Raw genomic sequence first — 19,325 nt, 5'->3', positions numbered from 1 at the left:
ACTGCTTTTCACAGGCACAATGTGGGGTATCACCAGGAACTCCAGGAGGATCCCCAAGATCCATTCAGCCCATCTGCCCACCAGTGAGCAATATCATCCCCCTATACTCCACCTCCCCACACAACCTGGATCTCCAGGTAAGTGTCCAAGACCCATACTGCCTCAGTAACTGCCTAGAAATCGCCCAACATGACACACCACTTCCAAACTATATGGAATCTGATGAACAACTTCAGATATATTCTCCAGATCAATCCTATCTGCTTTCCTGTAGCCACCTACCCATGATGGCCTTGTCATCATCAACAGTGCATGGAGTCTGACCTGGAGCTTAAGTTAGGACCTCCAGACCCATTCCACTATCTGGAGTCTATCAGCGACTCTACCCCCATGGTACCCTGTTGCCACCCTGGTACCACATAGAGTCCAACATGGAACTCCCAATAGGAACTCTATATCCATTCAGCCTGCCTGCCTATCGGCTGTCTCACCTATGATGTCCCCCAACACCATGCAGAGTCTGATGTTGAACATCAGGGGAGTTCCTCAGATGCTCTGTGTCCACACCGCTATCAACCACCCTATCTGCCACATCACCTGACACTGCCTGGAGTATAACTCAGGACTTCTGGATCCCCAGACCCATCCCATCCACTTGCCTACCTGTCAGTCACCCTACCTAGTTCCCTGAATGGAGTCTGAAGGAAAATTCCAGACAGATCACCAAGACTCCTTCCACTGACCTGCCTGCTAACCACCATACCTACTATTTAATCCTAATCCACCTAGATCCAACAGGGAACAATAGGCAGGTCCCCTCAGACCTCTTCTTCCTACACTCCTGCCTGTCAGTCCCTTTATCCACTGCATCAAATGGAATATAACCTGTGACTCCATGTAGGTTCCCTCAGACCCATTCTGCCTGTGTGCCTGCCCATGAGTCACCTTACCCACAGCTGCATCTTGGCATCATATTGAATCCAACCAGAAATTTCTGGTATGTCCCTCAAACCTATTCCAGCCACCTGCCTTCCAACCACCATTCATCCAGTCTGACTCTACTCCTGGAACCATGCTAGGTTCCATAGTGCATCTTGGCACCCATGTGCATATTAGTACCCTACTTACTGCTACCACATAGTGCATAGTTGGATCTAAATTTTAGGTAGGTCCCTTAAACCCATTCCCCACAATTCCCTGCTTACTATCCAACCATCATTCCTACCTTCCTCCCCTGGTCCAGTATGGAGTTTGACCTGGAACTCCAGGTAGAAACTTCCAAAGACAGTCTGCCACCCCACCTACCAGAACACCTTAGGATCATAATGTCTTGTGTCCCTGCCTCTAGATAAGGATCCCCATCCTGGCTTCCACAACACCGTGAAGATGGTTTGCTGTTATATATCCCACCCCTACATTGCACTGCCTACTCTCACTGCGACTCCAGCTCCTCCAACCCAAGTAGCACTGGCAGAACTTGATGAGGTCGCCACAATGGAAGATTGGCAGAGATATTCTTCTCAGTCCACAAAGGTTCACTCATAGACTCAGAAGTTGCATTCTCACTTGCTGAGACTACTTCTGAAATCCTATTCACACATCAACATAGAGTGGCCCCAAGATTGAACACCAAGGACCATTCAGCTGGTCCATAATCTAGCAAGTTAGGATAACAGCAAACTGAGATCCAAATTCCACTCCACCAAGATGAGATGAAGTAGTCACAACCCAAATGGTCAAATATCTAACTCCAGATGCCTAGGCTCCACTGGGAAAAAAACACCCACAAATAAAATACATTCAAGGAACTCAGAGGGGCTCTGAACAAATGCCTAAATGAGAAGCCTAAAACTACAAACAGATGACCAAAACGATGAAAACAAATCAAGATATAAGCATGAAATAAAAAAGATGGATTCTTTCAAGAAAAGCCAAAATGGTATAAAGCTAAAGATGAAACAGGAAGTTAAACAGAAAGGTCATGGGAAAGTCTCAGCAATTGATTACATCAAGTGGAAGAGATAATATCAGGTCTTCTAAAAAAGATTTTTTTTTCTTGTTTTTCAAGGCAGGGCTTCATTGTGTAGCCTACGCTGTCCTGGAACTAGATCTGTAGACCAGGCTGTCCTCGAATTCACAGAGATCTATCTGCCTCTGCCTCTGCCTCCCCAGTGCTGGATTAAAGACACATGCCAGCACCACCAGCAATATCAGGTCTTGAAGATAAGCTAGAAAAAATGGATCACTTAGTCAAAGAAACTGTTAAATATAAACTCTCTCTCTCTCTCTCTCTCTCTCTCTCTCTCTCTCTCTCTCACACACACACACACACACACACACACACACACACACACGAACAAAACACGTAGGAAATCTGGTACACTATAAAAAGACAAAACATGCAAGTTTGGGTGTAGATGAAGAAACCCAGATCAAAGGCACAAAATAGATTTTCAATAAAATCATAGAAGAAAATTCCCGAATCTAAGGGAAGAGATGCCTATTAAATTTAATTTAGGTGTAGATGGAGAAACCCAGGCCAAAGGCACAAAATAGATTTTCAATAAAATCACAGAAGAAAATTCCTGAATCTAAGGAAAGAGATGCCCATTAAAGGGCAGGAGATGCGAAGAGCCCCACATAGACAGAACCAGAAAGAAACTCTCCATGTCACATAATAACCAGCATACTATTTTTTTTTTGGCAAGACATAACAGGAAAAGAAAACGAACTGAAAAATATCAGGCAGAAGAAAAAGTCATTTCTAAAGGCAAGCCTGACAGAATAACATTTGCCTTTTCAAGGGGACTTCCAAAGCAGAAGGGCCTGAACTGATGTTCTTCAAGTGCTAGAAGACCACAGATACCATCCCAAGCTAGTCCTACTCTCCAAGAGAACTATGGACTTTCAGCTTCAATGATGGACGCCTTTACAGGCAACATTGCCCCAGTTTTCTTAGCAAAAGCCTTCAGTCAACATCGAAGTGGCCCAGAAAACTCTGGACAGGTTGAAAATGTCAATTTTCTTTTCATTACTGGGGCTTTGTTCTTTGCCTTAATCAACAACTTAGGACTACTTACTAACTAGACTTGTATGGTGTTGGTAAGGATGACCCTAAGCCACAGGAATTCTTATCAGCCCCAGCACTGGGAAACTTTCAGAAAAGCCTTGTGTCTTCTATGTAGCAGAATACGACAGCATGAGGACTCTTCACTTAAAAACTAGGGGACCCTTGCAGCTTGCTTCTGCAGCTGGTTCCTATAGTATGTGAATAGCTAAGATGCTCACAAGCGGTAGCGGCTGTGGTAATACTGGTAGATTATAAACAGATGTGGCTCTAATACATCTGTCCCAGAACCAAATGTAAGTCCACTCCATAGCAAAGCAGAGCTAGTGCAGGCCACAGACTGACTGGAAGTGACTGGTAAATTCAAGGCAACAGAAAACTCTTGTTCAAACAGTTCAGAAGTATTCAGGGACTTTGTGACTCATGCCCACTGGGAAGAAAGGCATTAACTGCTCTGTCTCTTATGTCTTTGGGGCTAAAGGATTATAAAGTCTATAATCCAAACAGTCACAATGTCCTGTCTGCTTTGTCTCCATAATCACCAAGGAGGCAGAACTAAGTACCTTTTCTTACCTCCTTACAAAGGGCCGGTATGTTCTGAGAAAGAGACGGACAATGAGATCTCACTCAAATGCTTCCCTGTCAAGAATGTATCTCCCATGAGTGCTGTCAGCTTTGCATGGTGGATAGAGATCTAATCACATACAGGCTGAGAAAACTCAAAATGCTATATATTTTATAAAAAGTTGTCCCTTCTGAGACTCCCTAGCTTCAGTGACATCCTGAGAACATGCCGCTTAAACCTGTAAATTCTGTAAAGCTCTAAAAATTCTCTTCAAACAAGAAATAATGAATAAATGAGACACCTTAATATCACAACTTTCTAAGTGCAAAGATAAATCCCCTTTACAAATTTGGCATTTTGTCCTTTTGTTAGGCACAGTTAGCATATATAATCAATAGTCCAAATCTCACATTGTTTTATTTTTTGTAATTTATTCTACACTGGATTCCTTCTTGGAATTGTTCTTTTATGTTTTGCCACATTCTCAGCATAGAATTATTAGTAGGATCTATGGCAGCCCAAGGGTTCTGGCTTTGAAATTCAAAAGGTATCCTTGAGGAATTGGGGGAAAATATAGGATGGATATGATCATATTTCATTGTGTACATAAATGAATTTCTTAAAGACTACATTTTTTAAAAAAGAAGATGATAAGGAAGGTGACCCTCAATATTCTGATAGCAGCACATGGAGAGCCCACGCCCTTCATTATTAGAGTAGAGCATATACATCTGATAGGTCAGGCTTTGTGTTGTATCCTCAGTCCAATCTAGGTTGGATTCTGACTTAACTTTTAATCAGTTATTCAGTTTCTAGCATCATGATTGTCAGGTATCTCATGAATAAAGAGGCACTGTTGTTTTTCTTGCTAATATTAAATATAACAATCTATGCTATACTTTCTAATTTATAAGGTTTGCTGTCCCAGGTAACCATACTGTCTCTTATAGATTTCCATGGGATGAGGATCCTCCAGGGACCTAACTCAGACATTCGTATCTCATCCTTAGATATCACAGGTTGAGACTTTAGCTATCTGGATGCTTAATGTTTGCATCCCTGCCCAAAGCAAAGTCATTTTAAAATATAGACCTTTGAGCATTATCACCATTAAGTTTAAGGGATCAAAGTCTCAGGGGAAACTAAGGTAAGACTGGAAGAGAAGATTGAGAGGCCCTGACAAGGAGAAGTAATGCTTCACTCAGTCTGGTCAAAGCTTCCTGCTAGACCAGAGTAGAGAACTCCGTCCCAATTAACCATTTGCTATGAAGATTACCTACATAGACACAATGTTACTGTTACCCAGAGCTGTTAAAACCTCAAGAAATCTGCTTAAGGCTCAAGTGTTCATGGCCTGTCTCCTTTCCCACTTGTAAGACTACAATTCTCTTGGACTCTCACTAGAAAGCCCACGTAGAGTAACAGATGTCTTAATCCCCCTTCACAACCCTAGTAACTCAACCCTGGAAAGTTGTATCTTCTCAGGTGTCTCTCTTCTCCCAGTTATCTCGAGGGCCACCTTATATTCTCTTTTGAAAAAATGAGGAAAAAAGGAAGCAAAAAGATTCCTAGCAACCCTTGAAGATATCACTTGATAGCCATCAAAACTGAACCCAGGGCTCTTGCTAAGATGCGTGAGTGTGGCACTATTGAGAAAGCTCACGTCCATATGTTCTTTCTGAGTGCTTACATTAGGAATCCCTTCCTAATAACTTCAACTCTGCTTCATCTTTGGCTGACCCGAAATGCAGGGCTCTCCTCAGCGAAGCCAGGAATCCCATTTTGGCCTGAGTACAGGAAGCCTAAGGAAAAGCTTCAGCAAAGAGGGATACGGGGCTGTGTCCCCATCTCCTACATCCCACTGCCACCGATGATTAGAAGCCTCTTTATGTAGCTCTATCTCTATATTTGACCTTTGATTAAAACATAGGGTATGATTTAGGGAGCAATTTGGCTTTCCTCATGCAACAGAAAACAAAGTTAGAAATATACACGTTTTTCTTTGTGCCAAGGGGTACGACAAACAAATATTGGTTAGGGTTAATTGAGAGAAACTGAGTCAATAGATTGCTGCACAGTAATGAGTAAATTTCCAGCTACACATAAAAAAGTTTAGAAAATACTCTCTGAATGTTCTGACCAATGACTAAACTTCCACTCGGGGGAAATTTGATACGTTTTCTGAATTATACATATAAAAAAATCACTTACTTGTGTTTTTGAATGTCTTTCACTCCATTTTTCAAATTTCCTAACCTTTCTGATGGGTTGTCCCTGAAAATGAAATAATTGTCATGTGAAAAAAAGCTGGATACTTCCGCATTATGATTCTTTTAAAACAACGCACTTCAAATACTCACCTGCATAGTTTTTTAATTAAGTTAGCAGCATTCTTTGCAATCTTCTTTGGAAATTCTATCATGTCAATTCCCCGCAGGATGATGTTGTAGGTTTTCATCGGGTCTGGGCCTGAGAAGGGTGGACTGGCAGGAAGAAGACAGAAAGAGACGGTGCTTTTACTCACAGAATAGGAATTAGAAAGTTGTTACAGCCACATGCACAATGTCAACTTTTACGTGGAGGGGGATTGCATTAGTTATGACGGTGGAAAAAGATATGCATTATGCTAGCCACAATGGAATGCGAGTTAGAAAATAACCAAGCACTGTGGAAGGCTTCCCAGGCTGCTCTTTAGCAAAGCCATGGCTGGATGCGCCTTGTGCAATGGTCCCTCTCACGGATGCGCCTTGTGCAATGGTCCCTCTCACGGATGTGACTTGTGCAATGGTCCCTCTCACGGATGTGACTTGTGCAATGGTCCCTCTCACGCCCTTGTTAGTCATTGTGCTGTCTCCAGAACTCCACATCGCCTCAAGGGTGGCACTTGGGTGATTATCATACACTTGACAAATTCTTTCTTCAGAAGTTACTTTCTGGGTTTATACCTCTTTGGGGAGTAAATCTCAAGAATAATTTTATTTTATATATTTTAATAGGAGCTCATATTCTTCACCTTTAGGCTATGGTAGTACTTCTCTTGTTTGTAGGTGTCTTTCTATTTACTTTGGTATATTGTTAGCTAGGGATTGAAGCTTTACTTGCCATTCAAATGGATACACATGTGATTCTGTTTAATCTCTTACTGTCTGCACTTTATGTGGTATTAGAATGGGATGTCCTTTTTTTATTGATTTTTATTGAGCTCTACATTTTTCTCTGCTTCCTTCCCTGCCTCTCCTTCCCCTTCAACCCTCTCCCAAGATCCCCATGCTCCCAATTTACTCAGGAGATCTTGGGGTGCCCTTTTTATTCTTTTGAGTTAACTTGCCAGTTTTGATCTTGTTTCAAAAATAAAGACTCAAATACTTAGTCCTTTTGCAATTAATTTAGCACTTTTTTTTGGGGGTGTTATTTCTCTGTGTTACAGTCCTAGCTGTCCTGGACCTAGCTTTTGTATACCAGGCTGCTTTGAACTCACAGAGATCCGCCTGCCTCTGCCTTCCGAGTGCTGGGATTATAGGTATAAAATCCTAAGTGCTGGAATTAAAGGCATGTGCCACCATTGCCCACTTAAAAACTTTTTTATACTTTAGTTTTTAGATTTAACACTGTACAACTGGTGCTTTTCACATTCGTGTTTATTTTAGACAACCAAGTAGTTTATTAGAGATGCCTTTGTGTATTTTAAAGATGATGCATGCCTAATCTACACTAAGATATTCATAACCCTATGAAAAGTTATTTAGTAGAAAATAGCTATATAATACCTCAAATATTAATAAGCAACATTTGATGAACATGATTTCATAAAATTATTTATCTGCACAGGCAAAGACAGGATTATACTGCATATGATTTTTAAAATGTAGATGTGTTCAACTTAATTTTGCTTCATGCTGGAGTAACAATAAAAGAAGTTATAAGCTTTGAATATGTATTTTTAGCAATATCAATTTCTAAAATATTGTTCTAAAATAAAGGAAAGATATCTGAACTTTGAGTTTTGTAATGTCAAGCTTTAATTATTAAAAATGTTTGAGATCATTAATTTTGAATGATGAGAAATAAATGTATCTATAGCTTTCCTTCCATGTTAACTTTACTGACATTGGTATTAAAATGGTTAAAGAATATAGTATTTACACTCTCTTCAATAACATTTAAAATATTTCATCTAAATTCTAATTAATCATATTAAACACAACAACACCCCATTGGGAAGTTTCTCTGTTGCTGAGACTTTCACAGATTCACTCTTTTACTGACTTTACCAGAAAGGCCTCCGTGAACAATATCTATGTCATGTTTTAAGTTTAAGAATAGCTTTTCATGTAAACTACCTGGGCTAAATTCTTTTCTTCCTTGGAACTACATGGTTATTGATAAGCCATCTTTCAACATTAAAGGTGATGAAGAGAAGCTGGGGCCTAACTGCATCCCTAATCCTCTCAGGGCCAGCACCATGCATACATCACATATTTGTGCCTCTGATATCAATTCCTCAACACCGTGTTCAGAAAATTGGCTGCAGATACATTATGGTGTTGTTGCTCCGAACATTCTGCCAATGGTAACACCTAGTGGTGAGATTTCCGAATCATCTGTTACTCCTATCTCTCAATTTTCTTTGAGGAAAGCCATGCTTAAAATGTTCCTTCTCTCTTCGTCTACATTTTATTCTTCCTGCAAGGCATAGGCAGTCTTAGCCTTACATTGTACAGAAGCCTCCTAAACTCTACAGGTCATGCTGACTCTGTTACTCAATGTCTTTAGCACTTATCACAGTGGGACATTCATTTTTCCTACAGTAGTATTGCTTGGGGAACTCGTAGCATGTCTTATGTCCTTTGGTATTTTTAATGACTGTTGGTTATAATATTATGATGAGAAAATATCTGACATTCATTTAGATACAAAGCCTGCTAGCTAGCCCTCTTATTTTTAAGGAAATCTGTCCATAGAATTATTTATATGATTATCATTTCTTGTACTGTATGGTCAGCTAAATGACTAGTGTAACAAACCCCAAGAAAGTTTGATCTCTCTCTATTACATACACACACATGCATGCGCACACACACACGCACACACACACACATACACATGATGGCAGCAATGACAAGATTAAAGTTGGTATTGATTTGTTTGCACTCAAGTGATCTACATTGCTGCTTTCTTTATGAATACATTCATATTTATGAATTTATGAATACATTGCATATATTCAATTTGCAGTAATAATTGAATCTGAGTTCCATGGTATAGTGAGACACTTTTAAGATCATCTACTCAGAGTGCCAAAGGCAGGAGTACACAGCTGTCTGAGGTCTCTTGTTCGCAGTTCCCTAGAAATGTCCATACCTGCCAGTCAGAAGCTCATACATTAGGATTCCTAGCGACCAATAGTCAGCTGAAATGTCATGACCTTTGTTCAGGATGATCTCTGGGGCTACGTATTCAGGAGTTCCACAAAAAGTCCATGTTTTCTTTCCAAATCCTATTTTCTTTGCAAAGCCAAAGTCAACCTTATGAAGAGAGAAAGCAAGACACAAGCTATTTATGATCAAGCTGTAGAAAAATATGTATTTAGCTGAGCACACTGATAATACCAAAAAAGGAAAGTCATCACAGTCCTGTTTTCTAAAAGGAATCATGTATGTTGCAAACATAGATGCCTGTTCAAATTCTGTTCCAATGAGAAAAGCGAAACCTGAACATAGATAAAATTAAAACCATTAAAAGAAAAGGCTATCTTCTGATGTATGAAGTAGACAGCTCCAGTATTGACTATATGACAAGAAGGCTTACTGTTGAAGGAGCTGAGTGGCACAGCTAAGACAGCAATGTTCTACCTCTGGTAAACAAACAGACAAAACAAAATCTATCTTTTTTGTGGAACGTTTTGGAGGAGCTACAAATACAGAAAACCTCCTTTTTGCAAAGTGATTTGTTTTAGATTCAAATAGTTCTATGCTATTGATACAGATGTACCTAAAACCCATGCCTGGGTAACAATTCCAAAAGTTTACAACTGGAACCAGGTACCAACGGGTTCAAAGCTCACAGAAGTTGGACAATTTTAAAGAAAAGAGCTTCTCTTATGCAGTAGCCCCTTAGAAATTTTGCACAGTTGTTAGTGTTATTGCTGTGAACACAACTTAGGTAATATTACCTCAGAACTCATTCCTCAAGAACATTATTCTTAAATATCAAATACTAAAACATTCACGGTCTTGTGTAACACTAGTTTTCACTGCATTTAGATGCAGAAAGCAGGCTAGAAATACAGAACAATATGAATAAGTGCCTTCAGGTCTATGAATACATGCTAGCAATGGCATTTTCTAGCAGTTGTTAGGACACATGCTTTGTGGGGCTATTATTAATTCAAATGTAGCCAATTTAATTTCCCATAAAACATTACATAATTTGAAATACATTGTATTAGAAAACTATGATGCTCACACTGCTTTCAAGAAGTTATAACACTGAAGTGGAAAGGATTTTGTGTTAACAAATGAACAAGAGTACGTTAGGACTTCAGGACACAACATTGTGTGAAACACACTGACCAGCTTGGCATAGCCCCGGTGATCTAGGATAAGATTTTCTGGCTTGAGGTCCCTGTAAATGATTCCTTTGGAATGCAGATAGGCAAATGCTTCTACCACACATGCTGTATAAAATCTGGTTGTCGAGTCTTCAAACGAACCCCTGAAAATGGAAAATGCAACGAACAGTGTATGAGACATTAATTCTCTAGAAAACTGATTCATGTGTATGTGAGTTCATTATATTTCAGAAGCAAAGTTGTCTCAGAGGCCGATGTCTAACCGGCTTCATATTACATGATTTTCATTCCATTAGGAGGATCATTTTATCTGCCCTTTTGAGTGGGACAGTTAAATTTAACTTCCTGGAAGTCTCAGGAAATGATCAGTAACATTAAGTTTCATGGACTTTGCGGCTTCCTCTAAACACTATAATATAATATCCCACTGCTATATAAAAAGTGCAGAGAGTCCCAGCCGTGGGAAGAAGAACGAGTCCTATATTAACACTTGTATACTATTGCTTCTCAAATGAAAAGTTATTTTGATTAATTAATTATTGTTTATTCTTTTTACTTGGAATCAAACTCAGTTCTTCATATATATATATGTGTATATATGTGTGTATACATATATATATATATGTATATATATACTTGCCAAATCCTATACCATCTGGTTATATCTCTATCCAAAGAAGTTATATTAAACAGAGTCACCTTCAATAATAAGCTTATATGTATAATTAATACACAACTTAAGTATATGGATTTGCTCATGGTTACTTTTAGACAGTTTATATATGGATCTTTCTAAAGAGTGTAGATAGGGTTCTTGTGAATGTGAAAATGAAAGAGGTCGATGTTTACAGAGAGCCACACCATGAGGCCGGGACACTGCCAACCTTCTCATCTGCGCTATGCTAGGTCTCTGAAGCTTCTGCTACCAAGACTGACAGTATCTACCTTCTACACCATTGCCTTCCTATCAGCAGTAAGATGAGGAACTAAAACACAACTAGAAGAAAAAGTCACTGGAAGAAACTGTTAAATTCCAACATTTAACAAGAAAGTATTTTCTCTTGTCCCGCTGCTTCCCATTTTTCTCAGTTTCATCTGCATGTGTATATGAGCTGTAAGGTCATTCCTTGTCTCTAGAGCAGAATTTTTATGCTTGTTTATCCACTGAACTTAAGATAAGTGTCTTCTTTTTTTCCTTTCTCAAATATTGAGGTTCAATTGAATATGTAATGGTATTTCATTTATATTTTAATAAATAAAGCTTGCCTGGAGATCAGAGAGTAAAATAACCCCACTGGTCAGCCTTACTGTCCAGATAGTGGCAACACACACTGTTAACCCCAGTAGCCACACTAGTTGCCATAGAAACTGGGAGGTGCATGCCTTTAATCCCAGTGGTGCATCCCTTTAATCCCAGACCTAGAGAGAATTAAAACACAGGAGGAGATAGCTCTCAGTCTCAGACATTTTTTGAGATTCCTGGAGGCAGGATCACCATTTCAGACTGAGGTGGAGGTAAGAGCCAGTGGCTGGCTGTTTTGCTTTCCTGACCTTCAGGCTGAGCCCCAATATCTTTCTCTGAGTTTTTATTAATTGTTCTTTATGAACAACTTCAGAATTTATGACTGTTAGTTAGAACTTTACCCTCTCCTGAAGTGACTGTGATAAAACAGAAGCTACCACCATTTCAGGTGGTGCTCAACAAGCATTGATGCAGGATCTTGCTCATAGGCGGGTCCCTGATGCCGGCGTGCATTTTGGTGACTCCTGCTTCTTTGTAAAAACTTGAGTAGTAAAGTCTAACATCCTGAGCATTGGAATGTGGTTACATGTTTACAAAATTCATTGGCAAGTCCAAGCCTAAAGCAGATACCTTTCAGGCCTATTTTATTTAGAAATACTATGTTCAGCGGTGCAGACTTGGCTTACCTGCTGTATTTACTGAGTAGTTACAAGCAGTGAGTGTGAAGACAGCTAAACCAGGTATGAGAGCATATAGCTGTAATGCCAATACCTGGGAGGCTGAGACAAGGGGTCAGCCTGGACCATAAAGAGCCCTTGTCTCAAACACAAATCATACAAATAAAATTCAAGATTGAATTAATCTCTAGGTATGAAGACATGTACTTCTCTAAATGTCAGAACTTTAGCTCACATTACTAAGTTTCTATCATTGTCCCATTGAGAGCTGAGGGACACAACTGTAAATTTCTAAGGGTGGAGGAAGTTTTCTCGAAAGAACCACATCCATTGTAGAGTGAATGAGGCTATACTTGCCCTCTGTGGGATAGAAAACCTAGGCAGATCTAAAAGTCTGCAACTCTGGTGACTGGAAAGGGATTAGAGCATTCATTGTCTTGAGTTCCTTTTCTCCTTTGGTCTTAATAAAGTTTAAGCATGTTTGCCTATCAAGAATACAAGATCTTTGAAATTAGATGCTTTAATTTAAAAATAAGCATATATATACATAAGTGTATGTATATATATATATGTGTGTGTGTGTGTGTGTGTGTGTGTGTGTGTGTGTGTCTCCATGTTCTATATGACTTCAGTCTCCTGAACATTCAGCATTCCAGAGTAACACTAATCAAAACAGCACATGAGTGAGGCTTTAGAGACTGCACACTGCACGGCTTGTTTGAACCCAGAGACTGATTATTTCATTTCTGCAGGAGTACCTAACCTCGATCTGAGCCATTTTGAAATCTACAAGGTTTTGGAAGGTTGGTTTCTAATTCTTTCAACAATCTATATTGAGTATACCCCTTATAAAAGTATATTTTAACTGATTTTTAAAGGATTAAGGAAAGCCTTGTCTCAAACTTTGAGAAATGAATTCATGGCAACAACGCATCAGTAGCGCATGGTTGCACCCCTAAACATTCGATCAAGTCCACTGAAAGCAGTCACATTTCATAGCATTAAAGTGACTCAAAATGAAATATTACAATTAGAATTGCTAATGACAATGTAAATTTGATCTAAATAGAAGTGAAATCTTATTTTACCACTGTTAAGAGAGTTACTCAAAAAAATAAATCATTTATTCTGGTTAGCTCTTTCAAATGAACAAATTGTGCTTTGACAGCTACATCATTTCCTCTCAAACTCTGTGAATAGGCTCCCAGACGCTCTTTGGGAGTCGCTGCTTCAGCTAAATGGCATGAAACAACAATTTGATAGAAATAGAGGGTTATATATATTTATTGATGAACTCAAATTAAAGTTAAATCACAGTCTTTACTCAGTTTATTGTAAACTGAATGCCGAGATGTCAGAATGTAACAAAGATAAAGCCTCTCTTTTCAAATGAGGCCAGGCATCATTAACAAGAGACAGCCATCATTAGTGAGCGCACAGATCTGACGCATGTTGCACATGCAGGCTTATTATCCATTGTAAAATGGCGTGGTGAGGCTATTGGGCAGACTGACTCATTTCTTTAGAAATACTTTCAATCGATGCCATCTATTAAGTCATCAGAGAAGAAATTAAATAATCACCCTCCACAAAACAGCCAGGATCATAAATTCTATCCAGGAAGACAAACGATGAGAAATTGAGGTGGTATCTGATTTGAATCTCATGGTTTCTGAGATACTTAAGTTATTCAGCAGGAAAGAAGAACAAATAAAAAAACTTAACAATTGACATGCAGCCTTGCTAGATTAAAATATACATCAAATACTCATATTGACACATATGTCTTATTAACATGCTAATGTGCTATTGAATTCTATTTGATAACACAAATATCAATGAATATTTATTACATTAGCTAATTACATTTTTAAAAGCTTCAGAAGACATTAACTCTTTAGATGTTAGAGGGAAGCAAATAAAATAAAAATTTCATTAACTTAAAATTAAAAAATAACATGCAGTTGTCTTATCTCAAAGAATGAAATAGAATTTTGGGAAGAAAAATATCTCATGAACTAGATGATAAATTATAATAGTTACTAAAGAGTAAATGGAAAATGTAAATCTAGCTTAGGACTGTTTAGCAGTCCTCACATCTTGCCTACGTGTAGCATCAACTTAATTTTCAGTTCTCCCTCTGGTGCATGTGTGTATGCCTGATATGCAGAATATCTGAAATGTGACCCATGTGAAAGGGTCATTTAACTCCCAAAGGGGTTGTGACACACAGGTTGAGACTGCTGGCCTAGAGTGACCTTGAACTTTGAAATTCTTCAGCTCCCCTCCCCTGCATGTCTCTGAGAGGCTGGTATTATAGGAATAAAGCTAGAAAACCTGGTTCCCAGCATTTTATTGAGAAGGTAAAAACAAATCTGCATAGAATAAAAGAAAAAGATTATATGTGTACAACATAGAAGAAGAGGGTGGGTGGGGGAATGATACCAAGTCTATATGTGTATAATAGTTTCCCATGCAATAGTTCCATGGAGCTTCAGAATTTTGGAATCATTGGGAGAAATAATAAGCAATCATTGTTTCTCCACAATAAGCATTGTCATGCCTTATCACATTCCCTGGGGGTACATAGCAACTGTGTACCCATAACTCAAGGATGGTACAGGGGAGGGGAGAGGGAGGATCATAACACAGCCCCTGGAGATAGAGGAATGAGACTTCGTTGTTCTTGTCTCTCCATCTACTTCTCCCAAGGGAATGTACTTCACAACCTCTCTTTGCTTTCCTGCTCAGTCAGTGTAGCTCACATGTGACCAACCAAACTTTAATCTCAAGAGGCATGAGAAAAAGTTCAAGGTGATATTTCCCTACAAAAGTAAATAGAATGTTGATGAATGGGTGTGTCTTATGCTTGCAGGCTGAGTTCTAGTGCTGTTATTATAATTATTGTTTCAATAAAGGAACTTAATACAAATTTTACAGGGCTCTGAGGGCATCGCTGATCCTGACTCGGTACGACTTATTACACTTCCCTGTCTAATTCTACCCATGAGCATCCTGTTTTAATGAGAACAGAAAATAGAGGAAGGGTTTCACACAAACTAACAGATTGAAAAATAAGGTAGTTGAACAAGATGAAGAATGTCAGATGCTAACTCCCAGACAAAACATTAACTTTTTGAAATAGCGAGTTCTGAGGAGTGGGACCACATCTTTCTATGAAAGTATATCCAGGTCACTATCACACACACACACACACACACACACACACAAGACTGCTACAAAATCATGACTCAGTTATTAGCTTACCACAATATGGTTGTTTTAAGTTATAGATATTGACCTCATTCTGTGTCAACAACATGCAGTTCTTTGTATGCTTCTTTTAAAACTATAATTAATAAATAAAAGCCACTAGCATATTGAGTTATATTAGAGCAGAAAATGATCTATTTAACACATTTCTTTGCATAAGGCTATTGGGATCAAAGGCCTGAATATATATTCTATATGAAGACACAAAGGCACTAACGGGGTAGATTTAGGAAGGAGAACATAATTAAGAGTTCATAAAGTGGACTCAGGCTACCTAAAAAGTAACAGATACTTAAAATGCATATGACTCTTAGGAATATCAGGGTTATCTCTAGCTAAATTTATCGGGGGGGGGTGGTGGTGGTGGTGGAAGTAGTGGTGTACTTATGCATTGAAGAAGAACCTGAAGGCAAGGAAAGAACATAAAAGAAAAAGTTTTCCAAAAGTGCAAAGACAACAGTGCATCACCGCACTCTGGAGGCAGAGGCATGGGGATCAAGAGTTGCAAGGCAGCTTGCAGTACATAGCAGAACCTACTGCAAACAGCCAACACGGGGGATGCAGCTCGGTGGAACAGTATTTCTTTACCAGGTACAAGACTCCAGATTTGATCTCTAACATGGGGCTACATGGGGGAGTACAGATTTCCGTTTGAACCATTGGTAGGTCATTTATAGGAAGCGACCAAAAAATATATGTCAGAAAACAAAGTTGTCTTTAAAGCAACAAAAGAAAACACTGATGACATGTTTTCTGAAGAAAACAATTTTTCATAATTCAGAGAAACAAATGTGAACTCTCCAGACAGACTTTACCTCTCAAGGAAGGGCAGCAGGGCAAATCAAATTGTTTACATGAAAAAGTGCAAATAATTAATTTTCCCCCTAAATTCAGCTACCTCTCTAAGACAGAGTAGTGAACTTACGTTGGTTTTCAAAACAGAGAGCTTTGAAAGCACCTTTTGAAAAGTTTGTCAGTACCATTAAAGATAGGGTCACTCTCTGAAAACCGAGTGGTGCGATTAAAGAGACAGGCAAGCCAGACTGCAATTCTGATGCGGCTCTCTGTCTCCCCAAGTTAGCACAGCGTGGAATTCAATGTGTAGAGTCAGCTCCTTCGACAACCAGATCTCAATAAGGCCTGGGTGGACGTACTTTCCTAATGATCCTTTTTAAGGTGGGTTCAACCCGTACCAATAGTTACAAGGTGAGTTTTAAATCTCTTAGTGTAAGTTCTGTTTGCTATTGGCTGTGCCTCATGTTTACATTGGAAAATAGAAGCATATGTAAACTGTGAATATAATTTTATATGTGATAATGATGGATTCTTCTTGTAGACCCTTATGGATCACTTAGTTTTCCAAACCATGACAGAAAGATTTAAATCTCTTACCTATCCCTGAGAATAGTCCAGAGTTCTCCACCTAGGCAAGCTTCCATCAACATATACAAGTATTTGCTGTCTTTGAATGTCCTGTACAGCCTGTGAACAGCAAACAAGAAAAGAAAAGTAGAAGCGTTATTATCTTTTAAACATTCACTTTTTAAAGTTTGGTGAATGTATGTATATATATAAAATTATGGTCTACAACAAGGTGTTTTAATACATATATGTACTGCTTAATGGTTACATCAGGGTACCTAAGCACATGTATCACGTATTTGTAGTAAAAATTTATAGTGAGGTAGGAGAAATGAGTTCTGGTTCCATCTACAGGGCTAACAACATTGTATTGAATATTTCAAAATAGATAAAAGATAATTAGCAATGTCCTCCTCATGAAAGTCAGTACTCAGGTTTCAGTGTTTTGATTTTATTTTGGAGTTTTGCTCGCTAGTCTTGGTGTTTTGTGAGGAGAATAAGAGCACTCAGGTCTACAATAAGGCAGTGTCCCCTTGTATAAAATTTACAAACCACAGACTAGAAGCTTCTGGTTTGGGCTTGTCTTACTAGGTGTGCACACATGAGAGTTTCTTGAGGTTCTATCAATTCCTATTTGGCTGTTATTTCAAGCATGGCCTTGAACAGGACTTAGTGGTCCCAAACACATAGGCACGTAGATATAAAGCATATTATATTTTATAAATATGGATTGTAAATAGTCACTTAAATTGACTATAAAAGTTTCTCCTGCATGTAAAAACTTCATTATTATCTTATTAGTCCTATGAAAATACTGAGGTAGACAGACCAGCTGCTAGTTCATAAAAGACACCTCCGGGGGTTGGGGAAGTAGCTCAGTTGGTAAAGTACCTGTCAGGTAAACAGGAGGCTCTGAGTTTGGATCCCCAGTACCCACATGAAAGCTGGGCATGGCTGCACTCAACTATAAGCCAAGTGCTTGGGGATTGGAGACAGGCAGAGCCCTGGAGTTCACTGGACAGCCAGCCCAGCCAAATCACTGATTTCAGGTTCAGTAAGAGACCGTGCTTCAAAAACTAAGGTGCAGTGCGAATAAAGAAATCACAGGCATCAATCTCTGGCTTCCACACATATGTGCATTCACCTGTGCACACAGCTACGTGCACATGTGTACATGTGAACACAAACATATATACCATACAGAGAAATAAATGAATTTTTGAGAAAATTAACACTAAATAGACTGATTTTGGTGTTTGTTTCTTGTGTTCTCTGTGCCTTATGTTCAACGCAGATGTTAGTAGAGCTACGATAAAATAGAATGTTAAAAGTTGATATCTCTTTTGGGAAAATATCCTTTTCTGAGAATATGAGAATATGATTCTCTTTAAAAACAAATGTAGAATCAAACCTTTTTATATTTGGAGAATCGGGCAATTTTTCTCCAGTTTCCTTTGTGAGCATGAAATACATACATTAAGGCTAAGCTCAGTGGAAGCGAGAGCTGCAGTTGACTTGCCATGTGGAGCTCGCATGCATTGTTAGGGTGTGCCTTTACCTCACAATGAAGTCGGAATGAGCCCCCTGCATGATCTGCTTCTCCGAGCGGATGTGTTCCTGCTGTCTCGTGTCCACAATGTGGCGTTTCTTGAGAATCTTCATTGCAAATGTTTTGGATTCTTCACTTTTCAATTGGACCTTAAAGACAAGCAGAAAGGACACATGAGTGAGAACCTGCAGGCTAAATATTGCCAGACTGCACCACTGGCCTGAAATTAATGGATGCATAGAGGATGTAAATGAATCCAAACTGCCACCCAAGTCGCACAGGGGACATCCTTGCTAGAGGGACTGAGTTAGCAATCACAGGGTATAGCCATCCTGTCTTACTGTGCTGGGTCATATAAGCGTCAACTACCTACATCCCAAATTAATTTTGTGCACATATGAATTGGAAAAATATACTTCATGTTTCATTTTATTTCATATAATGAGTCACATATAATATGTAGTCTTTTTATCAAAAACATCTAATTTCCTCTTGAATTCTATTTCAGGTGCTGATCGCAAAGTATGATCACAGGGTCAACTGGGACTTGATATTCTTCTATGTCCTCATTCACAAGCATCTCTAGAATTAAGTTTTAGTGATTGATCTTGGTTCTCGCTGGGACTGGAGATGTATATGTCATAACTGTTATTCATTATCCATTTTACTTTCCAATATTTTCATGCCTCCAGTTAAAAATATATATGTAATACATTTTTTCCCCAGATTTTTGAAAACCACTTTCTTTCTCCACCATGCTCAATGGCATTAATCTCCTTTGATCTTAAATCTTACTCCTTAGTTTTATCTACTGTAGACCGATAGAATGAACTTGTATCTCATGCAGCCCACACGGCCACCTGTGCCTATGGAGGATCCTGGGATCCTCCAACATCTTATCTCAGATGAGTTGCAAGTATGTGCTGATTCTTACAAGAGATTCAACCAAGAGACCTGTAAGTCAAGGAAGGGCTGTGTTGGAGCTGATCAGTTAAGGTGGTCAGGGAGCTATCACTGA

At 39.0% G+C, this 19,325-nt stretch overlaps 1 protein-coding gene across 2 annotated transcripts in view; it reads right to left on the bottom strand.

The window, feature by feature from the left end:
• Nucleotides 1-19,325, bottom strand: part of Prkg1 (protein kinase cGMP-dependent 1) — a 1,163,909-nt gene that overhangs the window by 8,739 nt on the left and 1,135,845 nt on the right. For both annotated transcript variants that reach the window (XM_048438824.3, XM_048438823.3), the window contains exons 11-16: nt 18,317-18,456; nt 16,789-16,878; nt 10,205-10,346; nt 8,994-9,157; nt 5,993-6,115; nt 5,844-5,906 (exon numbers count right to left, since the gene is read on the bottom strand). In XM_048438824.3, the coding sequence (XP_048294781.1) occupies nt 5,844-5,906; nt 5,993-6,115; nt 8,994-9,157; nt 10,205-10,346; nt 16,789-16,878; nt 18,317-18,456 (722 nt within the window). The remainder of the gene's footprint in view (nt 1-5,843; nt 5,907-5,992; nt 6,116-8,993; nt 9,158-10,204; nt 10,347-16,788; nt 16,879-18,316; nt 18,457-19,325) is intronic.

This window comes from Myodes glareolus, chromosome 7 (genome assembly GCF_982192425.1).
Source record: "Myodes glareolus chromosome 7, mMyoGla1.1, whole genome shotgun sequence".
Classification (NCBI taxonomy): domain Eukaryota; kingdom Metazoa; phylum Chordata; class Mammalia; order Rodentia; family Cricetidae; genus Myodes; species Myodes glareolus.
Note: the sequence above shows the minus strand (reverse complement) of the source record. Positions and strands in the feature narration are given on the sequence as shown.